Source organism: Neocloeon triangulifer, unplaced genomic scaffold, assembly GCF_031216515.1.
Source record: "Neocloeon triangulifer isolate White Clay Creek 2 clone unplaced genomic scaffold, ASM3121651v1 ptg000001l, whole genome shotgun sequence".
Lineage (NCBI taxonomy): Eukaryota > Metazoa > Arthropoda > Insecta > Ephemeroptera > Baetidae > Neocloeon > Neocloeon triangulifer.
This window is the reverse complement of record NW_026775544.1, coordinates 9,500,099-9,523,015: the sequence shown is the minus strand read 5'-3', so window position 1 is coordinate 9,523,015 and position 22,917 is coordinate 9,500,099. Positions and strand designations below refer to the sequence as shown.

Below are 22,917 nucleotides of genomic sequence, written 5' to 3'. Positions count from 1 at the left end.
GACAGTCGTCTGAGTGTGAAAGTGAAACAAAGGTAAATTTGACTAAATTTGAGTATTTTTATTAACATTTTGATTAGACTGTGATCTAATGGTAAAATTAGACCATCTAAACTAAATCGATGAACATTCAAAAATAATGAAGAGCGTAGCAACAGTCATTAAAAGAATACCCTTCAGGTTTTGGGTTTACAAGCGCAAAATGACTAAACCTTGAAATTAAATTTCACTAGAGTACCAAATTATCAAACTGTTGTCGTTGTAAAATATTATTTTCAAAAGATGGTCCCTGAATCATTTACAAAAAGTTAATTCTTAAGTAAATGCACATTTAGTCAGAATCTGATTTTAAGTAATTGAGGTACAAGTTCCAAAAATATATAACGTTTGAGAGAAGACGGGAAAGGGATTTTGAAAGTTGAAAGGCCACTTTGAACAAGAAATTGAAATCAAGTAGGGAAAATTATAACTTCGATCGGACTATTTTCGGCACCATTTCTTGCCACCAGCTTGGTCGCTCGAACACACCGGCGTTTTGGAAAAAGGTTGCTTGCAGATTTTTGTAAATCTAAAAAAAAAAGACAATTAACTAGGATTGTAAATCTCAAGACTGAACTAACCTCTCCTCCTGAATGACCCAAAGCAGAGTTGAGGATGAAATCAGGGGGTGCCAAGGCATCTGCCAAAGCCACAGCCTCTCCCTTCAGGTCCCGGCAAAGAACTAGAATTGCCTCCCGAACCAACTGGGCAGCCTCAGGACCTTTAGCAAAACCGCCTGGAATGTAAACATAATCATTTCAGATCCAATTTATTCAATTTGTTTTTAAATAATTCACCTTCATACAAGGTGGCCAAATGTTGCTCAATACTCCAAAGGCCAAACAAAGTTGAAATTTTGGCCAGAATATTGAAGAGAGACGGTTCGAGGGGCTGTTCGTTCACTCGGCGCCAGAAGAGCAAGAGGCAGTAGTGCTCGATATAGGCCAAGGATAGGGTGCGAGCGTGGAATACTTGAGACTCATTTCGAGCAGTAAAAGGATGTTTTCCTTCAGCCTGGTATGACTTGAGAAGTGCCTCGGTTTTACCCAAGAGGTAGCACATTAGCCACTGGTACATTTCCAAAATAGCTAAAGCGCAAAGACTCAATTATTTCAATATTCAAATTGAAGATTAAAAGTTTATTTACGTTCTGGACAGAGAAGGTCCTGAACAGATTTGGCCGTGAACCTGAGCTGTTCGGCGCGGTCGATGTCTTGCAAAAAATGGACCGAACCCAGCGGCGAACTGAACTGAATCCGGTTCTTGCCGTTTCGCTTTTTCTCGGCCCACAACTGCAACAGCCAGTTGCTTGTCTGCTGCAGCAAAACGTTGTTGTCCCCTTCGTAAGTGCAATTTGCATCGTTGTCATTGCGAAGTTGGCCAAATCCGGCAGCTATATACAATTTGAATTAATTTTGTCAATTAATATATCTAACTCAAGTATACCTTTGAGGTAACCGTGGCCACCGCAGGCCTCTCGACACTCCTGAATTCCATGCTGAGTGTGCCAACTGCACAGAGGCTTGGCTGAAGATAAGAGAGCGTGCATCTCAACCGTGACATCAGCCTATGCACAAATAAAAAAAAAGTGAAATCAATTAAGAATATTAATACTCTAGCTAAAATATTAATTTTACTTTCAAAAAGATTAATTAAAATATAATTAAATTTGCCTCATTTGTTTTTTTGTTCCTTTTTTTCAAAAAAAAAAGAGACTTACTGAATTCCTAGAAGATAATTTAAATCGTGAAATTTTTAACTCACCAACTTCTCCCTGTCCTCCCCCATGAGGAGGGCAATGGTCATGTCCATATACTCTTTCAATACCAAATCTCCAAAGGCAGTTAGCACAAAAGAAGCACTCAAGTAAGGGAAAAGGCGCCATTGCTGAAATGAGAAAAAATTGAATTTCCAAATTTTTTGTTGTTTTTTAATTACTCTTCACCTGCAACTGGTACTCAATGACAGGCAGCTCAGCTTCGTTTGTGGGCCCAAACTGTTTTCTGACGGCCGAGTACCGAATGGCTGTGACGATGGCCTTGTGCAGGTTGCTGGTGCAAAAATTGACAATGGCCACCCGGCCAGCAATAAGACTGCCCAAGGAAGCACCTAATTTACAAATCACTTAATCCCATTCATAAAAATTAAAATATTTTAAAATTTACCAAATCTCTTGTTAGGATCTTTGTAGGGAGAAACGTATTTTCCATCATCGGTCATTGTCCCCGTCCGATCGAGTAGATTGTCTTTCGGAATGCGGTATTTATCAAATATCACAAAACTGGAAACAAAATTTATTTAAAAAAAAACTTCAATTTTATTATCTTTGGTCTGTACCCATTATCCATGGCGTTGAGACCGATTTTCTCGCCCATGTCTCCGACGATGACCCCCGGGTAGGGCAACATGGTCCTCGGGTCTCTGATAGGGGTGAGGAAAGCGTGGAGGCCTTTGTGCTCGCCATCAGGCGTCACCAGCTGGGCAAAAATGGTGCCGTGGGTTGCAGACTGACCCAGACTGCCCACCCAGCACTTTGCAGCTTCGAAATCTGGCGTGTGCAGGACGAACTCCTGAGTGGCAGGATCGTAAGTGGCAGTGGTTCGAAGCTTTTTAGTGTTGGTTCCGTGTGACACCTCTGTCATTGCAAAACAGCCATTCAGCTGTGAAAATAGATAGAAAAATTAATAAAAGAAGACTTTCTTAATTCAATTAGAAATTCCTCTCACTTAATAAATTAATGTTGTTATTCCAAAGTGAAAAAATTATTTCAAAATTTGTAAAAAAATTTATTTTTTCACCAATGGATTTCTATCTTATAAAGTTTCTTTTGATTTATTTTGGATAAATATTTACCTGTCGGTCTTCAGCCATTTTGATGAACTTGATGTGCTTCTTGGTTCCTAGCCCTTTAAGGGAACTCAGGAAAAACTGGAAAGGCACTACATACTTTATCATCAGGCAGGGATCGTAGTGATTCAGGGCCACCAGCAGCACAATGTACTGAAAACACATAGAGACAAAATAAATCTCCACGGAAGCCGGAATTCGGAAAAAAACTACCTTTCTCGGGTCTGTCATTATGACTTCTTCGGTCAGGAAGTTGTAATCCTTGATCCGATGCACCCTGTTTGTTGTCACTCGGCGGAATTCGTCTATGCTGACCGACTGATTCGGCTGCTCGAATAAGGGGTCTGCCTCCATGGTTTTCCAGACCGACATCTGCAATCATTTTTAAGTTGACTGAATTGCTTCGAAGAATGGCAAATTACTTTAAATTTAAGCAGATCTTCATTTTCAATGAACAATCGCAACTTTTTCCAGTCGAAGGTGGCCTGCTTCCGGTATGAATCGAGCGGTCCGGGTGGAAAATCTGGCAAAATTTCAACTTCCTCCTCGGACAGGTGCCGGAGGGGCGGCTTTTCCTCGGGATCCATTACTGAAACTGGCCGCGAAATCATTATTAAAGTCGCCTGTTGGCAAGATAAGATCCGGCACGACCCTTTTTGATATGGGCAAATGGTTGAGAGCAATCGATGACTAATTATAATATACCCTTCCCTTTTTATTTAGTCATAAATCTGATAAAAAAATAATGCATGTTTTTACATGGAGACAGTTTAGATTTAGATTAGGTTTTACTGATAAAAAGAAAAAAATGAGAGATTAAGAGGCACGATAGATTTAAAAGGCGAGTTTAATTTTTGGCGATAGATAATTGCCACAATATTCATATATTATTCAAGTCACGTTCACGGACTTGCAGCTTAGGCGTGAGAACGCCGGCCGCCGATTTTAATTAATACAATTTGATACAATTATATAACCCTTTAACTACATGACAATGTCGAAACCCATCGATTGGCTCACGAGGACGAACCTTCTTTCAAGTCCTTCGGTGGAGTCGCCGGGTCGGCGCCGCGAATCCGCAGAGCGTGAATCTGTCGGTGTGGGTGGGTAGGATGGCCCTGTCGAGTGAGAGTCACGTGCACCGCCGACCTGCGTGACCACCACCTGTGCCGGGAGTCGACTCGAAGGGGCGGCGCATCCGAAAAATCAGGGTGCGGCTGGCCCTAGGTGCTCTGTCCAGGCCCGACGGTGCAAAAAGGGCAGACAAACCCCGCGAGTTGCGTGCACAACAAGTTGTTATCTAATCGCGGCCCCACTTCCTCACCATTTTCGATTTTCTCCATGACCACGCCCTTCTTTGATCAATTTGACACTGCTGCGCGCCATAGCGGCGTGGCAATTCGATGAAAGGTCGTCGTGTGTGTGTATCATAATTCATTATTAAGCGATATTAAGCAACATTGCAGTAGAAAAGAGACGAGTCAGTTTTCGACCTCTCAATTCCACAACAGATTCCCTTTCACAAATGAGCAAAAAACAAATAATTATCGATGAGCAGGTCAGAGCTTTTTGTACTGTACCGTCTCAGCATTTGTTAAGTTTACATCTCGCAACTCTCGCAAGTTTTTCATCCGCGCAATGTGGTGCTGCCGCGAAACGGCCAACCTGGAAACCACTTTCCAGTTTAGCGCGCCCACCAGCAAGCAACGCGCAACGCGATTGAACTGTCGGAGTGTCGGCAGTGTTTTGAGTTCTGTGACCGAGTGCAAACGTGACTACGGAAAATTGGACGTTTTTCAGCGGCGCACGTCAATTATATTTGAACAGAGACTGGACACTAATCGACACTAATTCGGACACTTGTGGTTTTCGACGAAACGGACAGTGTGAGACAAACAAGCAAGTCAACAGGTGAAACCCGGGAGTTGAGATCACTTTTTTTGTTTGGTCGCCATGTGATTTATCGCGCTCGATTGCCAGCGGACGAGTGAATCACGAACAGGTTGGTTGCTATTTTTTCGCATCGGCATTGCTTTGTGAATATTTGCCATTGTGGTTATCGAATTCATTAGACAAAAGGCTTAATTTTGAAATTTCTTCTCTACGTTTCAGGCAAAATCATGGGGAACTCAAGCGCAAAAAACGAGACCATCACGTTGCAGGACGCTGGACACAGCGGCACCCTGAAGGCTCGGCCCACCACCCTGGTGACCCGGTCACAATTGACCGGTTCGATCAGGACCAGCACCCTCAGGGCTTCGACCCGGGGCGAAAAAATGCAGCAGCCGATGCCCAGGGATGTCAACGAGATCGAGAAGAGATTCACAAAAGTTTTGGTAAGTGCTGTTTTTTTACAGATTTATTTTTTTATAACTATTCTTACACATACTTCCAATTTATTAAAATAATTATTTTAGAATTAAATTTTCGTTTCAAAAATTTCATTGAAGTAAAAATTACTTTATACTTGCAAGGTTTTGAGAAATTTCTATTAGAGGAAAATAATTGATTGGGCTTCATTGGCTAAAAATTCGGTTAAGTGCTGTACAGCTAATTGAGTTTACTGCTTTGCTGCACGCTTGATTTGACGAGATATAGATTATTTATGTGGTGGGCGCCTCAAGTCTGTCTGACCCCCATTCAGCTCTTAGATTATCGGCGTGTTGCAGCCGCTTTTTGCTATAGAAATGAGGCAATTAATAACAACTCAGCCGGCTCCAGACAGGCGTCTTCTCAAATACCCATCCAAAGTGTAATTTACGCAAAATGCTGCGAGACCCCGGGAAAGCACTAGATGACCGCAGGAGTGGGTGAATCAGTGTGGTTATGTCACCGATTCTGCCGACATAACGTCAGGCAAATTCAGAGGAAACGTACAATTTCCTTCGGGGTTTCTTCTTGGGTGAAATGTTTATTTTTAACAGTGGGAATATTATTTCGTATTTTTTTTTTTATCTGACCTTTGTTGCGCGTGACCGAATTTAATTTCTGCAACCACCGCCGGGAATTTTTCCATTGCAAAGTTTACAGTAATCGGTGATGCAGTTTTTTCCTGTGGCTGGAACCAATTTGGTTTAGAAATGACATCACACGCAATCGGAGAACTAATCATCAATTGGCCGCGGCGTGATTCATCCTCTTGAAGCACGAAAACAAAAGTTGCCTGTGAGACACAACGTGGGGAAAAAATCAAGGAAACGACCTTGCATTCAGTTTCGCCTTCCTTTTTCTTGCTCTCACGTTAAAAGTGTATTTTTTAAAGGAGTTAATCGCGTGGAATAGTTATAAAGGGCAAGTGGGAAAATTTGAAAAAACAAATTTATAGGCCTAGTAGTTGTAAAAACGATCCAACAACCAATAAAAGAGACCCACTCTTGGGGGGCTATAAATAAATTTCAATAAAAAGCTTTGCGGTACCGCACACGTGAACAATCGTAAATTTATATTTACTAGCCATCGTAGTACAAAATTCTCGTTTTTTTAATGCTTTCGGCTGTGGAAAAAGTGAGTTATTTCGAAGGGTGTTTGTCGCGCCGGGTTTAGAAAATCTGTATAGTAAAAGCGCGAGAATGAAAACATCAGAGGGAGGCGAAAAGGTACATTTTATTCTTTGGCGTCTGTAAAGTTTTGTGAAAGAGAATCTTGTATACAAAAAAGTCTGAGCCACCCTTCTTAGGACCGCAGATAAGGAGTGGAAATAAGGAGCCTCCCGAAAGAGAGGAATCAAAATATTAATCCTCGCCTGCTTTGCCGGCATCACGCAGACCCGCCTTCCATAGTTATCAAATATGTTCCAAGACTAAATCCTTAGGGGCTTCTCCGCTGGCATCCTTGCTGTGATTGAGATTTTGCTCGCCCAGTTGGATTCAAAACATTAATAATTGTTGAGCAATAATATTATATATATTATATTGGATGGGCCAAAAACTTAACCTCTGTTTGAAAAGTTCCAAATAATTGATTAAAAGCTGTCTATATTTAGATATTTTTTCGCCCCAATCCAGCCTTTTTACAAATAATTTTGATAAAAAAATTGCCTCTTATTAGTCAAACTTCAATTTAAATACAATTTCAAGTTGCCATGGATTCAAAAGTTGCATTTTTTTTTTAGGAAGGCTAATTTTTTTAATTCAGTTTCCAAATTTTGAATGTAGCTAATTCAATTTAAATTCATGGATACTGAAAATAAGCCCTCGATTTAATAATTTAAAAAAATCGGTAATTATTACCTATCAATTATAATCTTGAAACGATATGATTATTGTATAATTTGAAAATTGTTTCTCATAAATCTTGATTCCTGAACATTCTTGTCCTAACCACAATCACATAAAATTTCTAATCAACACACAATCTAATGGGAAAGGCTATTGAAAAAAGCAATTTATTAAAGGTTGGCTTGTTTAATTAACGAGGATTACAGTGTGAAAAATCGTGGCACGAGGATATTATTATACATTTAAAAAAATCTATCTATCGAAAGCCGATCTTTTGTTCAGCGGTCAACTCAAAGGCGATTGGGCGACGAAAGATTGGGGTTTGGGTGTCAGATTGGAATTCTTTCGCTGCCAGTCGGCGTGGATGGATTGAGTTGCACCACAGTGGGTAGCATATTTAATGGGCTGCATCATTAAGCTGCAGCAGCATAGACGAGAGATGTGTTAGTTAGATTCCCATCCATGCTAACTAACTGGTCCAGCGCGGCGTAGGCGTCGGTCTTTAGAGTCGGAGGAGGAAAAGAAAACGGAGAAGAAAAGCGAGCAGGGTGGTGAACAAACTCGAGAGCGACGTTGCCAAGTGCGGTTCGAGGCTCTCCACATTAGAGAGAGTCCTACAGGGGTGATAAATCGTTCCTATCAATTTCTCTTTTCTTTGCCATAACTGGATTAGAATCTGGCGTGCTCGTCGGGGCGGACAAATGAGGGTTGGAATAATGGCTTGTTAGTCAGCGTGTAATGTGCATAATGGAAAGGGCGGGTAAAAGTGCGGGAAGGATGCGCGCCCTCTTGCTGGGCGAATCAATCAACCCTGGGGAGAGGAGAGACCCTCCAGATAATGGACTTTGAGTGATTGGACACTTGTGAGATGGGTTTTGTTATGAAAATTTCCAAAATTTCATGCCTTTTTTTATTGAAACTACAGTAAAAATTTCACTTTATTGATACATCAATTTTGTTAGTTTTTGAAAATTTAAATTTTATTTTAAAGAGTGCTCTTGAATGGAGAGTAAATATAATTGTTTAAAAATGTTTTTAAATTTTTAAATCATTAACATTTCACATTACTCTCATTGTAAGTGAAGAAAAACTTGGAATATAAAGTTTGAAAAAAGTTTCTAAACATGCTCCTTTTAAATGTAACAATTCAAACCGCCCTCAACAAAGCAACAGACCTATTAAGCACATACAAAAGTCTCGACGGCTATATTCGTTTCACCGTTCATGACTGTGCAACAAGTTGCCTCTTTGTGTGCAGCTCCCGCTCGCTTTTTAACTCATCCGCAGTCTAAACTGAGCGTAATGCTTGCATCTCATACTATAAATAAAGTTTGCACATTACACGCAAATCACTCATTGAACTCTCTGCCTTCCATTCATACCAGCGCCTTTTGTAACCCAACACGATACTATCATTGTTCCATATTACATACGAAAAGGGACAAAAGCATCGGGGGACCGTCATGCAATCCCTTCGGCAGGTCTAGTGTTACAAACTAGTGAAATCCTATTAGCCTCCAATTTGAATGGACATTATGCAAATAGTTCGTCGACGAATTTTCATTCAAGAAGCGGATGCGATATCAAAAGAAATGTTCAATTATGCGCTCGGTGCTTATAACATTTAAAATAGTCGTGCCCATGCAGTCAGCCGAATGATAAATCCGGTTCCCCTTGATGTTGCGTGATGATTTATCAGAGCGACAGCTGGATGAACTTTTTATTCCTTCCCAGTAAACTAAGTTTAAGCCTCTATAGTAAAGCTCGAATCTATTTTTATATAGTCTTTCCCATACTTTGACATAAATCGACACGAGTATTTTTCGGAATGCAAAACACAACAGAGAAAGGAGCGTGTGTTTGTTTGGCCTGAATTATTAGCGCATACGTTTGAACAGTTTGAACCCCCTCGGTGTGTTTTGAAATTTGTGGTGATTGCATTTACTGTGCCAGTTTGTCAAGGTTGCAAAGCATTACTAAGCAAATATGTCTTGGAACACTGGCAGCTGATAATGTTTGATAAATTAAATAATCTTGAAGGTAGCCTTGTGACAATTTAAAACATTAAATAAATTTAAATTATTACCATGCTATAAAAATTGTTGGCAATATTTTTGCACTCTTGTTTAGATTTTATCAGCTGACACTTATGTTCTGTGAAAATTTTTAAAGAGCTCCGGGAGGTCAGATCAAATTATATCGTCCTCCTTCTCTTTCTAAGCGTGATCTGAATAAACTTGTTAATATAAAAACACTTTTGGTATACCACGCGAGTGGGACAAAGTGACAATCCCTGTGGAGGCGTCATTTTAAAAGAGAGGTTGGGCCCATAATTTTTCTCTGATGATCCATAACTGTCGGGGAAAATTGACTCGGTATTCACTTAAGTTATAGTAAGTACACAACTGGGCTGTCGCTGTGAATAAATTTCTAATTAGAATAGATGGGGATCTTTTTGGTTCCTCAATCAACAAGGAACAGACAATGCGAGAGGCTTAAATTAAATTAAACAGCTTAACAGGAAAGTGGTTGTAAATCTTGCTGTCGTTTCATAGTTCCTTCAACTTTGAAACCGCTTAACAAATAATAACAAAACATATATCTGAATGATCCGATTTTAAAATTAATTTTTATCTTCTTTTTATATTAAATTAAAAATTTATTATAATTCAAAAGATTTTTTTTATAAAAGTTCGGTAATAAGTTGAAATTTTTTATTGTCAATTGTTGCGAATAAGTTTTAGCAAAATTCTTGCCATTTATTGTGCCGTTTTTTCCAACAACTCCTTTTTTCATAAATTGTTTTCAACATTTCAATGTAAACAATGTATTTTGTAACAATGTGGACAAATAAACAGCAATTATAATTAGAAATTTTCTTTATAAAACGAAAAGTTCTTTAATTTTGATAAAATATCAAAGTTTTTTTATCAGCAAGCCCCTCAAACAGCTATCCGTTTCCTGCCTCATTCTTTTTGATAAGCCGACATAACAATTCTTCACATCAAGTTACTACAGCACAACTCTTGCAATAAATTTTATACGAGACAGTATAATTTTGGAGATGCGAGGACTAGCCCGAAAAGAATAAGGAAAACATATATAATTTTCTTGGAAAGGTTCCGACTTTGTGCATCAAGACATACCTGGTATGCAAAATGAGCTTATATCATTAGCTAATAATAAGAATAAAAGTTGATTGTGAGCCATCATCATTTTTTGTTTAAATGAAATCTCCAAACGGAATTGAATTTGAAAGTGTACATAAATGTATCAGTTAAAATAACTTAATTTTTTTTAGCATTATTGCTTTAACAACTGTGGACATAGATTTTTGAATAGCAAATGCTCATTATATCACCTGCTGACTCAGAGTCATAGGCTCGGTGCATGTCTTGAGGTCGCAGGGCACGTCTCGTCGGGCGATAATTCATTAAGGCGCGGCACCATTGTGTGCTAGGTTTCGTGAGTCACTCGCCAGCAGGCCTTGCTTTTGCGTCCGCGAGAAAACCATGCAGCTCTCCTGCGGCCGTCTGCTCGCTCGGGACTCGGGATTTATTTTGGCCGTCAATAAAAATAAATCTAGCCCGCAAACTTCCTGCTGCAGTCCGTCGTGCATGCAAATTGGAGGGTTGGTCGTAAATCGCGGCTCTGTGGGTCCCGTAATGAGCACCTTGGCTGATGGAAAATAAATTGGCGCTCTTTTAGCTCGCAAATTGGGCAGTTTGAAGAGGATGCTGACGGTGATTGTTATTTTTATATACTAAAAGGGACAAAACGTCTTGACTCTTTATTAAAAATTCGGCTCTCTTTATTTCAAAAATATTACAGAAATTTTTGGCATATTTTTGTGGTGATTTCTAAAAATGAAACAAATGTCAATAATTCTGGGTGTTGGAGTCGACTTTAAACCGGCACGGTCAGATCAGTCCCAAGTGCTGTCATCGGTTGTCACGACTGCGTGTTACATTAGGCCGCAGATGATGGCTGCTGGAATGCCTGGAGGTCGAAGGGTCAGCATTCAGCTCCCATGGGAACCAAAGAGCTACGTTCGATCAAATTTGTTTTATTTATTGACTCGGCAGTACGGTGCGAATCGTGTTTAGTCAGAATGTCACACTCGCCGAGGTCATTCTCCTGATAACATTTCCCGAAACTATCAACACGCAAACTTTTGCCCGCAGTCCGAATCGCCACCTGAATAAAAAAACCATAAACTTTTACAACACCATGAGTTTTTACAGTGCAGAATCTTGACCAATATTTGAGCGAGCCTGGTTGGATAAATTTTGAAGATATTGAAGTGCGGTGAGTCATGACACAGAGAGCGAAAGCGATTCCACAACGGCGGCTATAAATATAACGCAGCCGCTTCTTGCGAAATGCCTTTGGCTTACCATCGTGTAATGTTTAGCTTTTTGCACCGTTAATTATCTCGCGCCGCAAAACCAAATATGGCATCCAAAAACTTGCAATTACAACTTAGTTAGTCCGGCGTTAAAAGGTTCGCCAAGTCATTCTTGAATGTTTTGGAATCCTTAATAACGTGATGCGTCATCCACTTGTACTTTTGTTCATAATTAGCCGCTCCTTAATTGAACTGATCTTGCACAATTTTCAAATGTAAATTTTCTGCTTATTTGGTTGTGACTTTCAAGCGTGTAAATTTTAACTTGTGCCTTTGATAGCGTCCACGCGATAAAGAGCTATTAAATCCTCCTACGGCATGGATGCGCAAAAGTGCTACTTTTCGCGGGCACCCCCGCTTCCCAGCATGTTTGACTTTCTCATGGAAGCGTGGGGCCTTTTTCACCACCAACCAGAAATCCTGGGTGCACTAGTTGCTGAAAGATAACAAGAATATTGCGTTACGCCTGTGTGGGGAGCGTGTTATACAAAGGGAAAAAAATAGTGATATAATGACGAATTTTGGTGCTCACCGTGCACTTGCGGTGCGCAGCGTTGCATGAAGAGGCCGCTCGCTGAAATAAAAAGCCAAATAAAAAAATATTTCAAAATGTAATAATAAACTTGGCGCTCACTTATTCTGACGCAATTCGCACTTACTCAAATCGACAATTGCATAATTCATAAAAATTTTGCACTTGACCCAATATTTTTGTACTATATCATTTATTTGATGAAATTTTTAATAATTCCACTTATATCGCAAATCGCAAGACATATATTTTCTACCCCAACTCTTTGCAAATAGCTTCATTTTTATTTATTTTCATTTTATTTAATGATTTTTTCGAACAATAGCTTTTTCACCATATTTCAAGAAAAGTGGAGCAAACTGATTTTCTGATAATTATTGGATCAACCGGTTTGCAAAACTACATGTCTCTGGGCTGTATTTGAGCAGGACTGAGCGTGTACAGAGGGCGTTTAAAACTTGGTGCTTGTTGTGGCGTGGAATTCAGCGCCTTCTGAGGTGTCATGGATATTTAATGCCGAAAGTGCAAATAAAAAGGTTTCCTGCTAACGTAACAATTAACCCGTGTCTTTTTCCCACCGGCTCAGCAATATTCCCTTGGGCCGCCTTTAAAAATTTGCAGTAGCGAAAAGGATATTGAAATGCATCATGCTCTTTTTATTGAATATTCCACCATTCAATTTAACCTTCATTCAATTAAATGTTTGACTTAATTTTTAATATATTTATTATTAATTCCTATATTCATTAATTTTTTTATGACCAACTGATGATAAAATTGAACTTTTGAGAGGCAAGAAATTGGAATGAATTATATCACTTAAAACGTGCAATTTTCAGATAAGATAACGCGCAAAACTTGCACAAGTCACTTACCGTACTTTTTGCATAGTAACTTCTGTAATAATTTGTATGTGTTCAGCTCATTTTGATAAGGGATTTAATTAAATCAATCTTTCGAGCGTGTGTTCCACGTGGGGAGCCAAGAATAGTAAAATTTTGTGGAGAAATTTTTTTTACAGTATCAAAGACACTCCATTTTTATTTTCATTTCACGGATATAAACCTCTCCACTTCTCCACGCTCTGTGATAGACAATGGCCATTATTGCCTATGTAACGTTCATTGTGTAACTTTTCACTAATTGTTATTCTAATTAGCCAATTTAAAATCTTCTTTTATTCGTTGGCACCGAGCATAACGCTGTACGGAAGTCAACAGAATTAAAAACACTTAAAAATTTCTTCACCAAATAGTGCAGAAGATTCAACATTTATTTATTTAAATATTTTTTTTTTAATAAAAAATATCGTAAAGTTATCGAAGCATTGTAAGATACGCTCCTCGTCGCTTTTTTTGCAAAAATAGCAAAGGTCGGATCATGACATTTTACTTCCCTCTGGCAAAATACCAAAAGCGATTGTACATCAGAATGCCGAACCACAATTCCATTTTATTATTACATAAAGACATCAATAGTGTCCTCGCTGGCTCGCAGCAGCACCAAAAGCACGTCGGCAATTATTCTTGCGGTCTGCGGTTTCCTGTTATTCACTTTTCCACTCTCCGGCACATTCTTATGCTGAACAGCAATAAAATAATAACTCTCGCATGAAGAACGAGTAAACGCAAAATAATAAATGCATGTGTGTGCAAAATGGTTTCGCCCCATGAAATTAAATGCACGCTTCGACGACCTCATTGAAAACAAATTAGCATCAGCCGGTGGATCAACCCTGCGCCTCTGACGTCTGCGTCTGCTGATGTGAGCTTTTCCACGAGCCCCGCTCACCACTTGAATACTGATGCAGTTATTGTTCCGGCGGATGTTGTCTCTGCTTTTTTATGTAATTTTCATTGGGCGTCACGTGACTGCTGCGATGAGATCAGCATTGCAAATTCACAACCAGACAGGCCCTCGCGCGGTCGTTCGGGTGGCGATTTTACAATTCGTTCGAGAGCAGACGCAGCAAACACAATCGGCCTCATTCATCGGCCACCTCATGCGTCATCTGCTTCTCTCTTCAAGACGTACATTTGCGCTTAATAGTAACCTACAGGGTCTTTTTGATGGGCGAGAGAGAGTGGTGCTTGGAGAACGAGTTCTTAAATCGTTGCACCAAGTGGCGTGATAGGCGATACTCTGTTCATTTCATATTCATCTAAAACTCGTCTGACACCTGAAATATAAATATATATAATTCATGACCAAAGAACTAAAAAAAATTTATAATAAATATAATAATTAAACATTTTAACATCAAATTTAAAATTAATATTTGTCAAGAGAGTAGAAAATATATGCGAGAGCTAAAAGTTTCTTAACTTTCGGTAACTTCATATCTCCTTAAACGAGTTTAAAATTAGTTGTTTGTCGCGGTTTCCGCCTTTTTTAATATACAAATTCCAGTTCTGCCACTGTCGTTGGTGAATGTTCATGAAGTGCTGCTGGTTAATTTTGCTGTTTAGCAACATCTTTCACGTCTTGTCGCCTCTCCAGCATCGTCTTAAATTGCAGACCTCTGAACCAAACTTGCTCATTTAAATTTATTTTGTATATTCTTCCACGAGAAAAGTGTGGCGGCGAAAAGCCGCGCTAAAGGAAAAAAGACTGCTGTAATTTGATAAAGGCTGATTCGCTTGAGGAAGCGTGTTGATAGCTGCTCAGAAAGAAAGAGAACGAAAGAAGGAAAGAATAGAGAAGGAAATTTATTGTGCATTACGTGCAAAGCCAAATATGAGGAGGATGCACAATTAAAACGGTTTTTGCCTGTGATTAAAACGCTCACCGCACAAGAGTTTTCTTGTCTTCCTTGATATAATACACGGTTTGTTATTCTAAAAAGAGAGAAAAAAATCTAGTGATCATGTTGGAACTTAATGATCAGATTTAATCATTAGTTTGGTCAATTAAACTTAAAAAATGGAACAATAACTGACCCAGTATGTAAAAAATTCCAATATGATTCTTTCAAAAAAAAAACATTTTATTTCGCCTTGAAAAATTAACCTTATTTGCTGCAAATCTGTTGATATTAATTACTGTTTTTATGTTTCCAGAACTCAATGGACTTGCCAATGGACAAAGCGAAGCTGCTGAAGCAGTACGACCTAGAGAAAAAATGGGACATGATCTGCGACCAGGTAAGAAAACTTGGCACACTGTCAGCAAACATCATCGCACCTTGCGTTGATTTGCATTTCCATTTGGTCTCTGTGATAAAGTGTGCCCACGTAGCGCACCTGCCCCTTCGTTATTGCGCTGCAAAGTCAGGTTCACTTGCGTATACATGATGCGAGCAGGTGTTGGCAAAAGACGACCGAAAAAGCCACAGGGCGTGTTTGCTCTTTGCAAAAATAAAATGACGCGACTTGTGGTGCCGGCAGCTAGACTGTGCGGTTGTAAAACGCCTAAATTATCCATTTGCCGTGGGGCAAAAATTCTCTTGTAAAAAGGAAGCTGCCGCCTGATGGTTCGCTAGCCGCGCTGACCACCTGCCCTGAAGGACAAATTCTCCTGCCTTTGCTATAGTTTGTGCACAAAACATGACTTTTTTAATAATAAATTAAGAAAACCACTTCAAATTCTAAATAGAATTTAAAGCTCAATTTATTTTCGCAACAGATTAAAACAACCTTTCTCGTCCATGCCGGATGATAAAAGCAATATCCTGCCCATATGTTTCACCTCGCTGGGGTTTTTTAATTCAATGGCACCGTATGCGTGAGTTTATCGCTTGGAGGAGAGTGCATTTGCCGCGGCTCACTTACTTTCTTCCTTCGCCGACTTAATACATGCAATGACTTGTAATCGGGTCATTAGCTCAACCACATCATATATTTATCGTATTATTACAACCTGTGAATGATGGCTTTATGGCTACTGGTGAAGTTAATTTTCCTTTCTGCGAATATTCCAAAAACAGCTTTGCAATTATCCTCAATTCTCTGCCGGACTTCAGCGTCCAATACAGAATTTATTGTATACTATTTTCTCATGACATTAATTTTTATATAAGATCTGAAATTTGGATTATTGTGGCTATTTATAGAAAGTTTCCTATTTATTTAAAGTGCATATGACAATGACGTTTTTATAATTAATCTTATTACATCACATTGAAAGCTTGCTCTTGCATACATCCGCCCATTCTGACAATCATACAAGTGCCAAAAACTGGATAAAGAACAATCTTATTTTTTTTATAAACAATGATACAAATTATTTCCTCCTAAAATAATGAATGCATGATCTCTCCGTATTTTATGCCTGTCAAACCAAAACCATTTTTCATGCGTACTAAAATCTCTCGATTGCTGGCGCCAAGCACGTAAGGAAGTAAACACGCAACCACTCTTTTTTGACATTTATTTTATTAACATTCAGTGCTGGCAGTCAAAAATGAATGATTATGATGAGGAATTGAGCGCAATTATTCAAAGGCGACTTATTCGATAATAACGAATAGGAAGAAATAATCGGCGCGCCTCTTTTGCTCTCAGACACAGAAGCTCTCAGGCGTAGATGACTCATTATTATTTTCTTTCTCCTCCCAACACTCACGTTGGAGAACAGCACCCAACGCCAAAATGATGTCATCCCATGCTGGCGATTGCAATTTGAATTTAATTACCAGCAGCAGTGAAGGTTTTAATCGGCGCTTAGCTAATAATAATTATTGTTATTTTGAACGGATGTGTGTTTGCTCGGGCGTGTCTGTTTGTTCACTATTATAAGAGTTTACTGATGTTTTTGTGTCAAGCCGGACTTTAAATTTAAAATAATTGCAAGCAATTAACTTTCAAAGTTCTAACTCGTTGTCAGATGAGATCCCAATTCAATTCATGACTTCATGACTATTAGGTAATAAGCTTGTAGTTTTATTGGAACATTGACAATAAAAAAAAAAAAAAATTGCCCTAACTGAACAACTGTAAATAATTTTCAACAGATCATACTCTAAAATTACATTGCAGTATTTCATAATTATAATAGGTTTAAAATAAAAACTACATTATTGCTTTTTTCCAGACCAATAATTAATTTATTTGAATTTAATTTAAAAAAAAAAAACTTCTAAATTTGATGCAATTCTATCTAAATTTTGAATATTTCATTATTGAAAGCAGTAACTGCATTTTCAACATTGATTCCAAGTCTAAATATTGGACGATTATCTTGACGCCTTCACTGTTCCACTTATAGCTTTCATATGTGGACATTTATACAATCAGACTCACTCTCCACTCTTGTTCGGAGCGCAAGTTGATCCATAAATTTCCCGAGCCCGTTATTGGGGTTGAAAGAATGCACCGAACGAATTCTTTGTCCTAATGGCCTAGAACAAGTTTGAGAAAGACGCGAGATGAGACAAAATTAAAACGAGATGCACTTTCTTCTCGGCCAATATAACATCTTATTGCTGCAGCTCCGCGCAAGATTTCTCTTGTCGATCGGTGCGGTGGTGCTGCCAGGTCAGTTTCGGAAGAAAGTACACAATCATTGTCTCGCTTACAGTAGTAGAACAACTAAACTATCTAGAGTGTATTTATGTAAGAAGCTACCGATAAGAAAAAGAAACACTGGCGTATTTGTCTTGAGTTGTAACAACTTTCTGACGTGTTGTTTGCCAAAAAGAATGGCGAAGGCGCGCGCGAGAATATGTGCTGATTAGATTTTAATGGAAAAGGATCGCGTGAGCGCCGTTTGGTAATAATTTTGACAGCACGGTAAAGATGTGCTAGTTGAAATTAATAATTCAGTTTTTTTATTTCATAACCGACAATTATACGCCACCGAAAACACTGCCGCGTTGTAGCAAGAAACGTATATAATCTAGTTTTAATTTTATTCAATCGAAGAAGTTGTGGGTTTGCTGTTATAAAAAATCAACTCGCAGCTCACATGCACCTGCAACTTGCCACTTTGGAATTTATATTCATTTGTTCAGAGTAGTGACATAACTGGTGGGACGCAATGTTGCGATTTTTCCGATTTGGTCATCCGCGCTGTTGAGCTTGTCCGTGAAAAAAAAAATTGAGCCAACGTTTGATTTCCATGCGGCGCAAATATGGAAACTCGTTCTCATTACAAACGTGGGCAAGGGCAGTACTTGTTGCTATACCTTTAATAAAAGAGATTGCGCATTGTCTGTTGGAAGACTTCGTTTCATCTCTGCAATTTTCAGTTGTTTAGTAAACGCGAGTTTTCTTTTTTGCAAACTTGCACTTTCAAAGCTCTTCCAGACATGCAGAAAATGCTTTTATTGCTTTTGAGAGTCACTTCATAATTAGTGACGCCGTCTCCGAGCGCAGCCACAGGTTAAAAATAAATCTTCGAGAAGTGGCGCATCCATTGGGAAACTCCAGTATTTTTTTTGTCTGTTGTGAAGAAAAAACTCTTTTTCAGCCGCTTGGTGGCATAAATTTTATTTGAATTTATTTGAAGCTAAATCTTATTTTGCTTTAAACTCTGGTTTGAGCGAGAACATTGCTAAATTTTCTAAAAAGAAAAAAAAATATGCGAACCTAAATTCTAAATCACTTTGCAGGATAAAATGTGCTTTAACCAAATAACTGGACAATTCTAAAAAAAAAAAATGCAGGAGATTCAGACAGTTGGAAATTATTTAAATTTGAATCCTTAATTCTAAAAAATTAACTTAGAAAATTTTATTTTCAATACACTACAGAAAACTAGTAAGTGCGAGATAATATTTTTTTATGCTTATAAAAAACTCTTGAAATCAAAATCACTTTAAATAGTTGCGTCGTCAATTTATTATTTAATGAGGTATTGAAACAAGCAAGTGTGAGTAACGTCAGCATGCAAATCACCTTGTAATTAATGGCTGAGGCCGCCTACCAGTCCTATATCATTTTTATTTCAACGTTTTTTTTCTGCGCAGACGGAGCATGTGTTTTTAATTAATCACTTCTCCTTCTGTGCGCAAATAGCATAAAAACGTAACGCTAGCGGCTTCAGGGTGCGTCACACTTTTATTCGCCGAGCTGGCTGGTGACATTTGAAAGCTGCAGAAAAAAATAATGCAAAGGGATCCAGTCAAATGTCGAGCCATATTCATGCATATGCGAAAGTAGGTATTAAATTCGCAAGCCAAGGCCTCTGCCCGCAATAATTATGATGTCACCACTTCTTTTACTCGCACGCAGCGCTGACCATTGCGAATGGAACTTATATTTTTATAATCGCGAGCCGATTACCGTCGCCGCATTAGAAAACATGCTTGTATACGCATGCAAAATTATTCTAGTCTGCGTCTCCGCGCAATTATTGAGGCACAATAGAAATAATGCTGTGTGATAAGAGGATTCGTGGAAAAAAGATATAATCGCCTTTGTGGCGTGCTTTGCATTTTTGCATGCTAATGGCTACATTCTAAAGATTGTGCATTAATCTATTATTAACAATGAAATTTTAAGCTGAACAAAGACTTTTATTCTCATTCAGTGCACTACAATAATTGCAATTACAGCTTTTAAATTCAGTTGAATAGCGAGGCATTAAAAGATGGTCATTAATTTTTTTTTCATATTACGTAGGAAAATTATTCATTTTGATCTCTAAAAAAGAAAATTTCTGAAATTGTATAAAATAAACTAAAATAAAAGTAATAAAATTTCGTAATTAATTTTTTTAATATGATAAAAACTTATGTCAGAACTTATGTTATACATTGAGCCCCTTAGAATTATTTCGATTTTTCTTTTCCTTTTACAATCTTTGTTTTTCCTTGTCTCAATAAATTTAAATTTTAGACAAATTTGATCTATCTTTATATCATATACTTGAGAGGAGTTTTTTTCTGTTCTCAAAGCAGTCAAGCTGGGCACGGCAGCCAGCGCAGAATGTTAAAAAGCAAGAGATAGGATCTCTCTGTGTGCAACTTAACCGTGCCGCTCGTATTATAGAACCGTGCATTATTTCTCTGGTTTTGATGCATTTTAAAGCCCTCGGTTGCTATGAGAACACGCGTTTGTTGTGGTGCACGACGGCGACGCGGTAACTCTTGGGCCGCGCAACCGTTGACCTTTGGCGGCCGGTGCGTTGCCATTTGATACACCACAAGAGTTGCATTTACATCTTTGAGAAATAATTTATATGTACCCGCCTCTGATTTACAACAACTGCTGCAGATACAGCGAAAAGACACTTTCCTGGCAAATCTACAGAAAACCAAACTCGGAGAACGAGTTCTGTCCACGCGTTCAACTTTGATTAAGTCGTTTGAGGGAAATTTCCACGTCGTATGTGTGCAGATGTGTCGAACACGCTTAATGGTTGAATCGCATCAGCCGCGTGCTCATAAAATTAACGTGCCCTTTTGATCTCTGCTACCAGCGGCTGATCTTTTAATGTACCATCTTTTTTTTTCAAAGTTGAGATTTCTAATCGACGCTTTTCCCATAGCACAATGTTTTGCGCTTCTCGGGCGTTATCAGGTCAGAAAAATAAAACTTAATATGATATCACATCCTGCAAATAGCGACTTCTAGCCGTTACACTTGCACATATAACACCACGATCTCGTGTTTGAAATTCTTGGAAATAGATGAGGCGCTCGTAAAAGACGGACGGCATCACATTATAGCCTCATAAAAGCTACACTTGAAATTTAATAAAATTATTCAAAAACACTTCAAATTTTATTTTTTTTCTTTCTCACAATTAAATTTTTTTAAATAAAGGCGTTAAATATTTGAGTTTGATGATCGCCACAGCAACGATGTTTGACTTGCTTGCCTGTGCAAGCAAAAATTTACAAGAAGTGCTGATCAGAGGGAGTGCTGATTTCGCCCTGACAGCAATGTTATTTGCCATGGTATTATCTACGCCTGCATAAATTGAATTATGATAATCCTTCAATCATCGATGTTTCGTGTCTACAATTTGGCAAATGTGAATTTCAAACTACACAAGGGCTTGGTCGAGATGCTCGATGGAGCCAAATAAATATTAATCTCGCATCGGTAACGTCCCCAGGCCGTGTCGAACCAAAAATATTCATTTCGCATGCTCCGATCTTCCGACGGGCTGTCACGTCGAGAATAGGGAAATCAAATTATGTGTGCGATTTTATCCAAGCGCCAAGGACAAGAGGCTCCGAAGATTGTTTGCTTGTCGCGTGCTTAAAAGATGATGTCAACGTGCTCCTTGAGGACAGTTTCTTATAATGCAAACGTCCACTTGGAGAATCACAAATCATACAATAAACAATCTTGCTGCTGGCCCTGAATACAAATATTGAATATATTTGGCGGCATTTTGTTTGTTACTTAATTTATAAACAAACATTGATTATTCTTGATTAAACTTTTCTCCTTAAAGGCTTGTAAAAACCTATTCCACTTTTGAGTAAGTAATAAAGTACATAATTATGGTCAAAGGTGAACTAAATTAAATTGTTTCTATGTTCTATACCCGTCTGTTCATGATTTCAATTTTGATTTTGATCTTTGACCGTCTACAAAATACCGGCTTCTCCAGAAAATTAAGTGATCTCGTGATTCATGTACGGTTTTTACTCGATTCAATCACTTGAGAACAATACCACAATCTGAAGTATTCTGTACGTGCATTCGCTCGACCCATGAGACCTTTGGCATTATTATTTTCCACTTAATCAGCGCAGTGGTGAAGAAATATTTACACTATGGACGCCTCCAGGGCCTTAATTGATATAATAATAAAATAAATCTACAGCACGGTAACAGCTACATATACTGTGTATGGCGTTCCTCAAATTAATAAATTAACTTGAAATGCAGAGTGCGGTCTTGAAATGTTTGTAATTTTGCTGTTGACGGTGACGCAGCTATTCTTAATACATTCCAAAGAACAACCACATGTTAAAGTTGTTAACTTCTGAAACCATTCTTAGTCCTGGCTTTAAATTAATTTTATTTAATTGTGCAAAATTGTTATTTCATTAAATTACAACTTATTCTCAAAAATATTCATGCTGAGTCAAATGGTGATGAGTGAGAAGCAATAAAATTCGAAGAGGCCATCAACTTGTTTTGTAAGCCCATCTCCTCTTGAGCGTTTTAGAACGATGATCGCACCTTGGGGGCTATTTTTAATAAACGGCACCCTTGTTTACATTCGATGGTCTTTCCTCCTCGTGCTTTCTTTGCTCTTCGCTACTCTTGCATCAATGAAGTGACCTCAAACCCACACACGCCCTCATCTGGCTCAAGTCCAGCATCGACGGAATCCCATTATGAAAACCGAACGATTTTTTTCTCATGCGAGCTCAAATTTCTTAGTATACAGTTTTGAATTATTTGATTGTTTATTTTTACGAAATTTGAACCAAGCAATCTTCTTTCCACACGCTAAAACCTATCAGTGCGCAACACTTGATGCAACCAGCAGCGCAATTATTATAATGAATCGCTGGAAACTCCAGTTGTTGATACAAATCTGTTTTGCTTTTGTTTTCAATTCCGACAGGTGGTAATTTCGATTTTGTTCTCTGTTCACAGGAGCTGGTGCACGCAAAGGACCCGCCCTCCCATTACCTCAACAAGCTGACGACCTACCTGGACCCAAGAGCGTCCCGCAGTGCCAGGGTGAGTGACCTTTTGACTCCGGACAAAACTAAAAAAATTTAAATACAGTTTATATTTCCCAATAAATCATTGGCAGATCATTCAAATTTTCCTCAACCACAATTCCTCATATTGACATTGATACTTACAAATAAATAAGCCCACTTCACTGAAATCGATCAATTGGCAAACGTTCACATTGGGATTGAAACCAATACCAGCGGTGTTAAATTTCAGTCACGAGAATTTTCTGCACCTTCCATTTCAATCCAGACAGTTAAACGTGTTTTCAATATTCTTTTT

The 22,917-nt window shown here is 38.5% G+C and overlaps 2 protein-coding genes across 4 annotated transcripts in view; one reads left to right on the top strand and one right to left on the bottom strand.

Moving 5' to 3' along the window:
• Nucleotides 1-37: 37 nt before the first annotated feature.
• On the bottom strand, nucleotides 38-4,370 carry LOC132195430 (peroxisomal acyl-coenzyme A oxidase 3-like). Its single transcript, XM_059617415.1, has 13 exons — nucleotides 3,914-4,370; nucleotides 3,306-3,478; nucleotides 3,097-3,255; nucleotides 2,890-3,036; nucleotides 2,374-2,696; nucleotides 2,202-2,317; nucleotides 1,982-2,145; nucleotides 1,801-1,923; nucleotides 1,483-1,603; nucleotides 1,184-1,429; nucleotides 834-1,124; nucleotides 618-772; nucleotides 38-565 (listed from the first exon to the last, which is right to left on the bottom strand). The coding sequence occupies exons 2-13, from the start codon at nucleotides 3,468-3,470 to the stop codon at nucleotides 461-463; spliced, it is 2,115 nt and encodes a 704-aa protein (XP_059473398.1). The 5' UTR covers nucleotides 3,471-3,478; nucleotides 3,914-4,370; the 3' UTR covers nucleotides 38-460.
• Nucleotides 4,371-4,588: 218 nt separating this feature from the next.
• Nucleotides 4,589-22,917, top strand: part of LOC132195411 (formin-like protein) — a 25,485-nt gene continuing 7,156 nt past the window's right edge. For 2 of the 3 annotated variants that reach the window (XR_009441641.1, XR_009441640.1), the window contains exons 1-4: nucleotides 4,589-4,885; nucleotides 4,996-5,219; nucleotides 15,100-15,183; nucleotides 22,549-22,635. Coding sequence is in view for 1 of the 3 variants with exons in the window: in XM_059617380.1 (XP_059473363.1) it covers nucleotides 5,004-5,219; nucleotides 15,100-15,183; nucleotides 22,549-22,635 (387 nt within the window). In the remaining 2 variants the exon portion in view is untranslated. The remainder of the gene's footprint in view (nucleotides 4,886-4,995; nucleotides 5,220-15,099; nucleotides 15,184-22,548; nucleotides 22,636-22,917) is intronic. The other variant, XM_059617380.1, reaches the window with a different exon arrangement.

What these genes read in the sequence shown, in the direction of transcription:
- LOC132195430 (XM_059617415.1), bottom strand. Translation starts at nt 3,470, where the DNA reads ATGGATCCCGAGGAAAAGCCGCCCCTCCGGCACCTGTCCGAGGAGGAA. An exon ending in AAATGGCTGAAGACCGACAG is followed by an intron (nt 2,697 to 2,889) that starts GTAAATATTTAT and finishes CTATTTTCACAG; the next exon opens with CTGAATGGCTGTTTTGCAAT. An exon ending in TGGGTCATTCAGGAGGAGAG is followed by an intron (nt 566 to 617) that starts GTTAGTTCAGTC and finishes TTTTTTTTTTAG; the next exon opens with ATTTACAAAAATCTGCAAGC.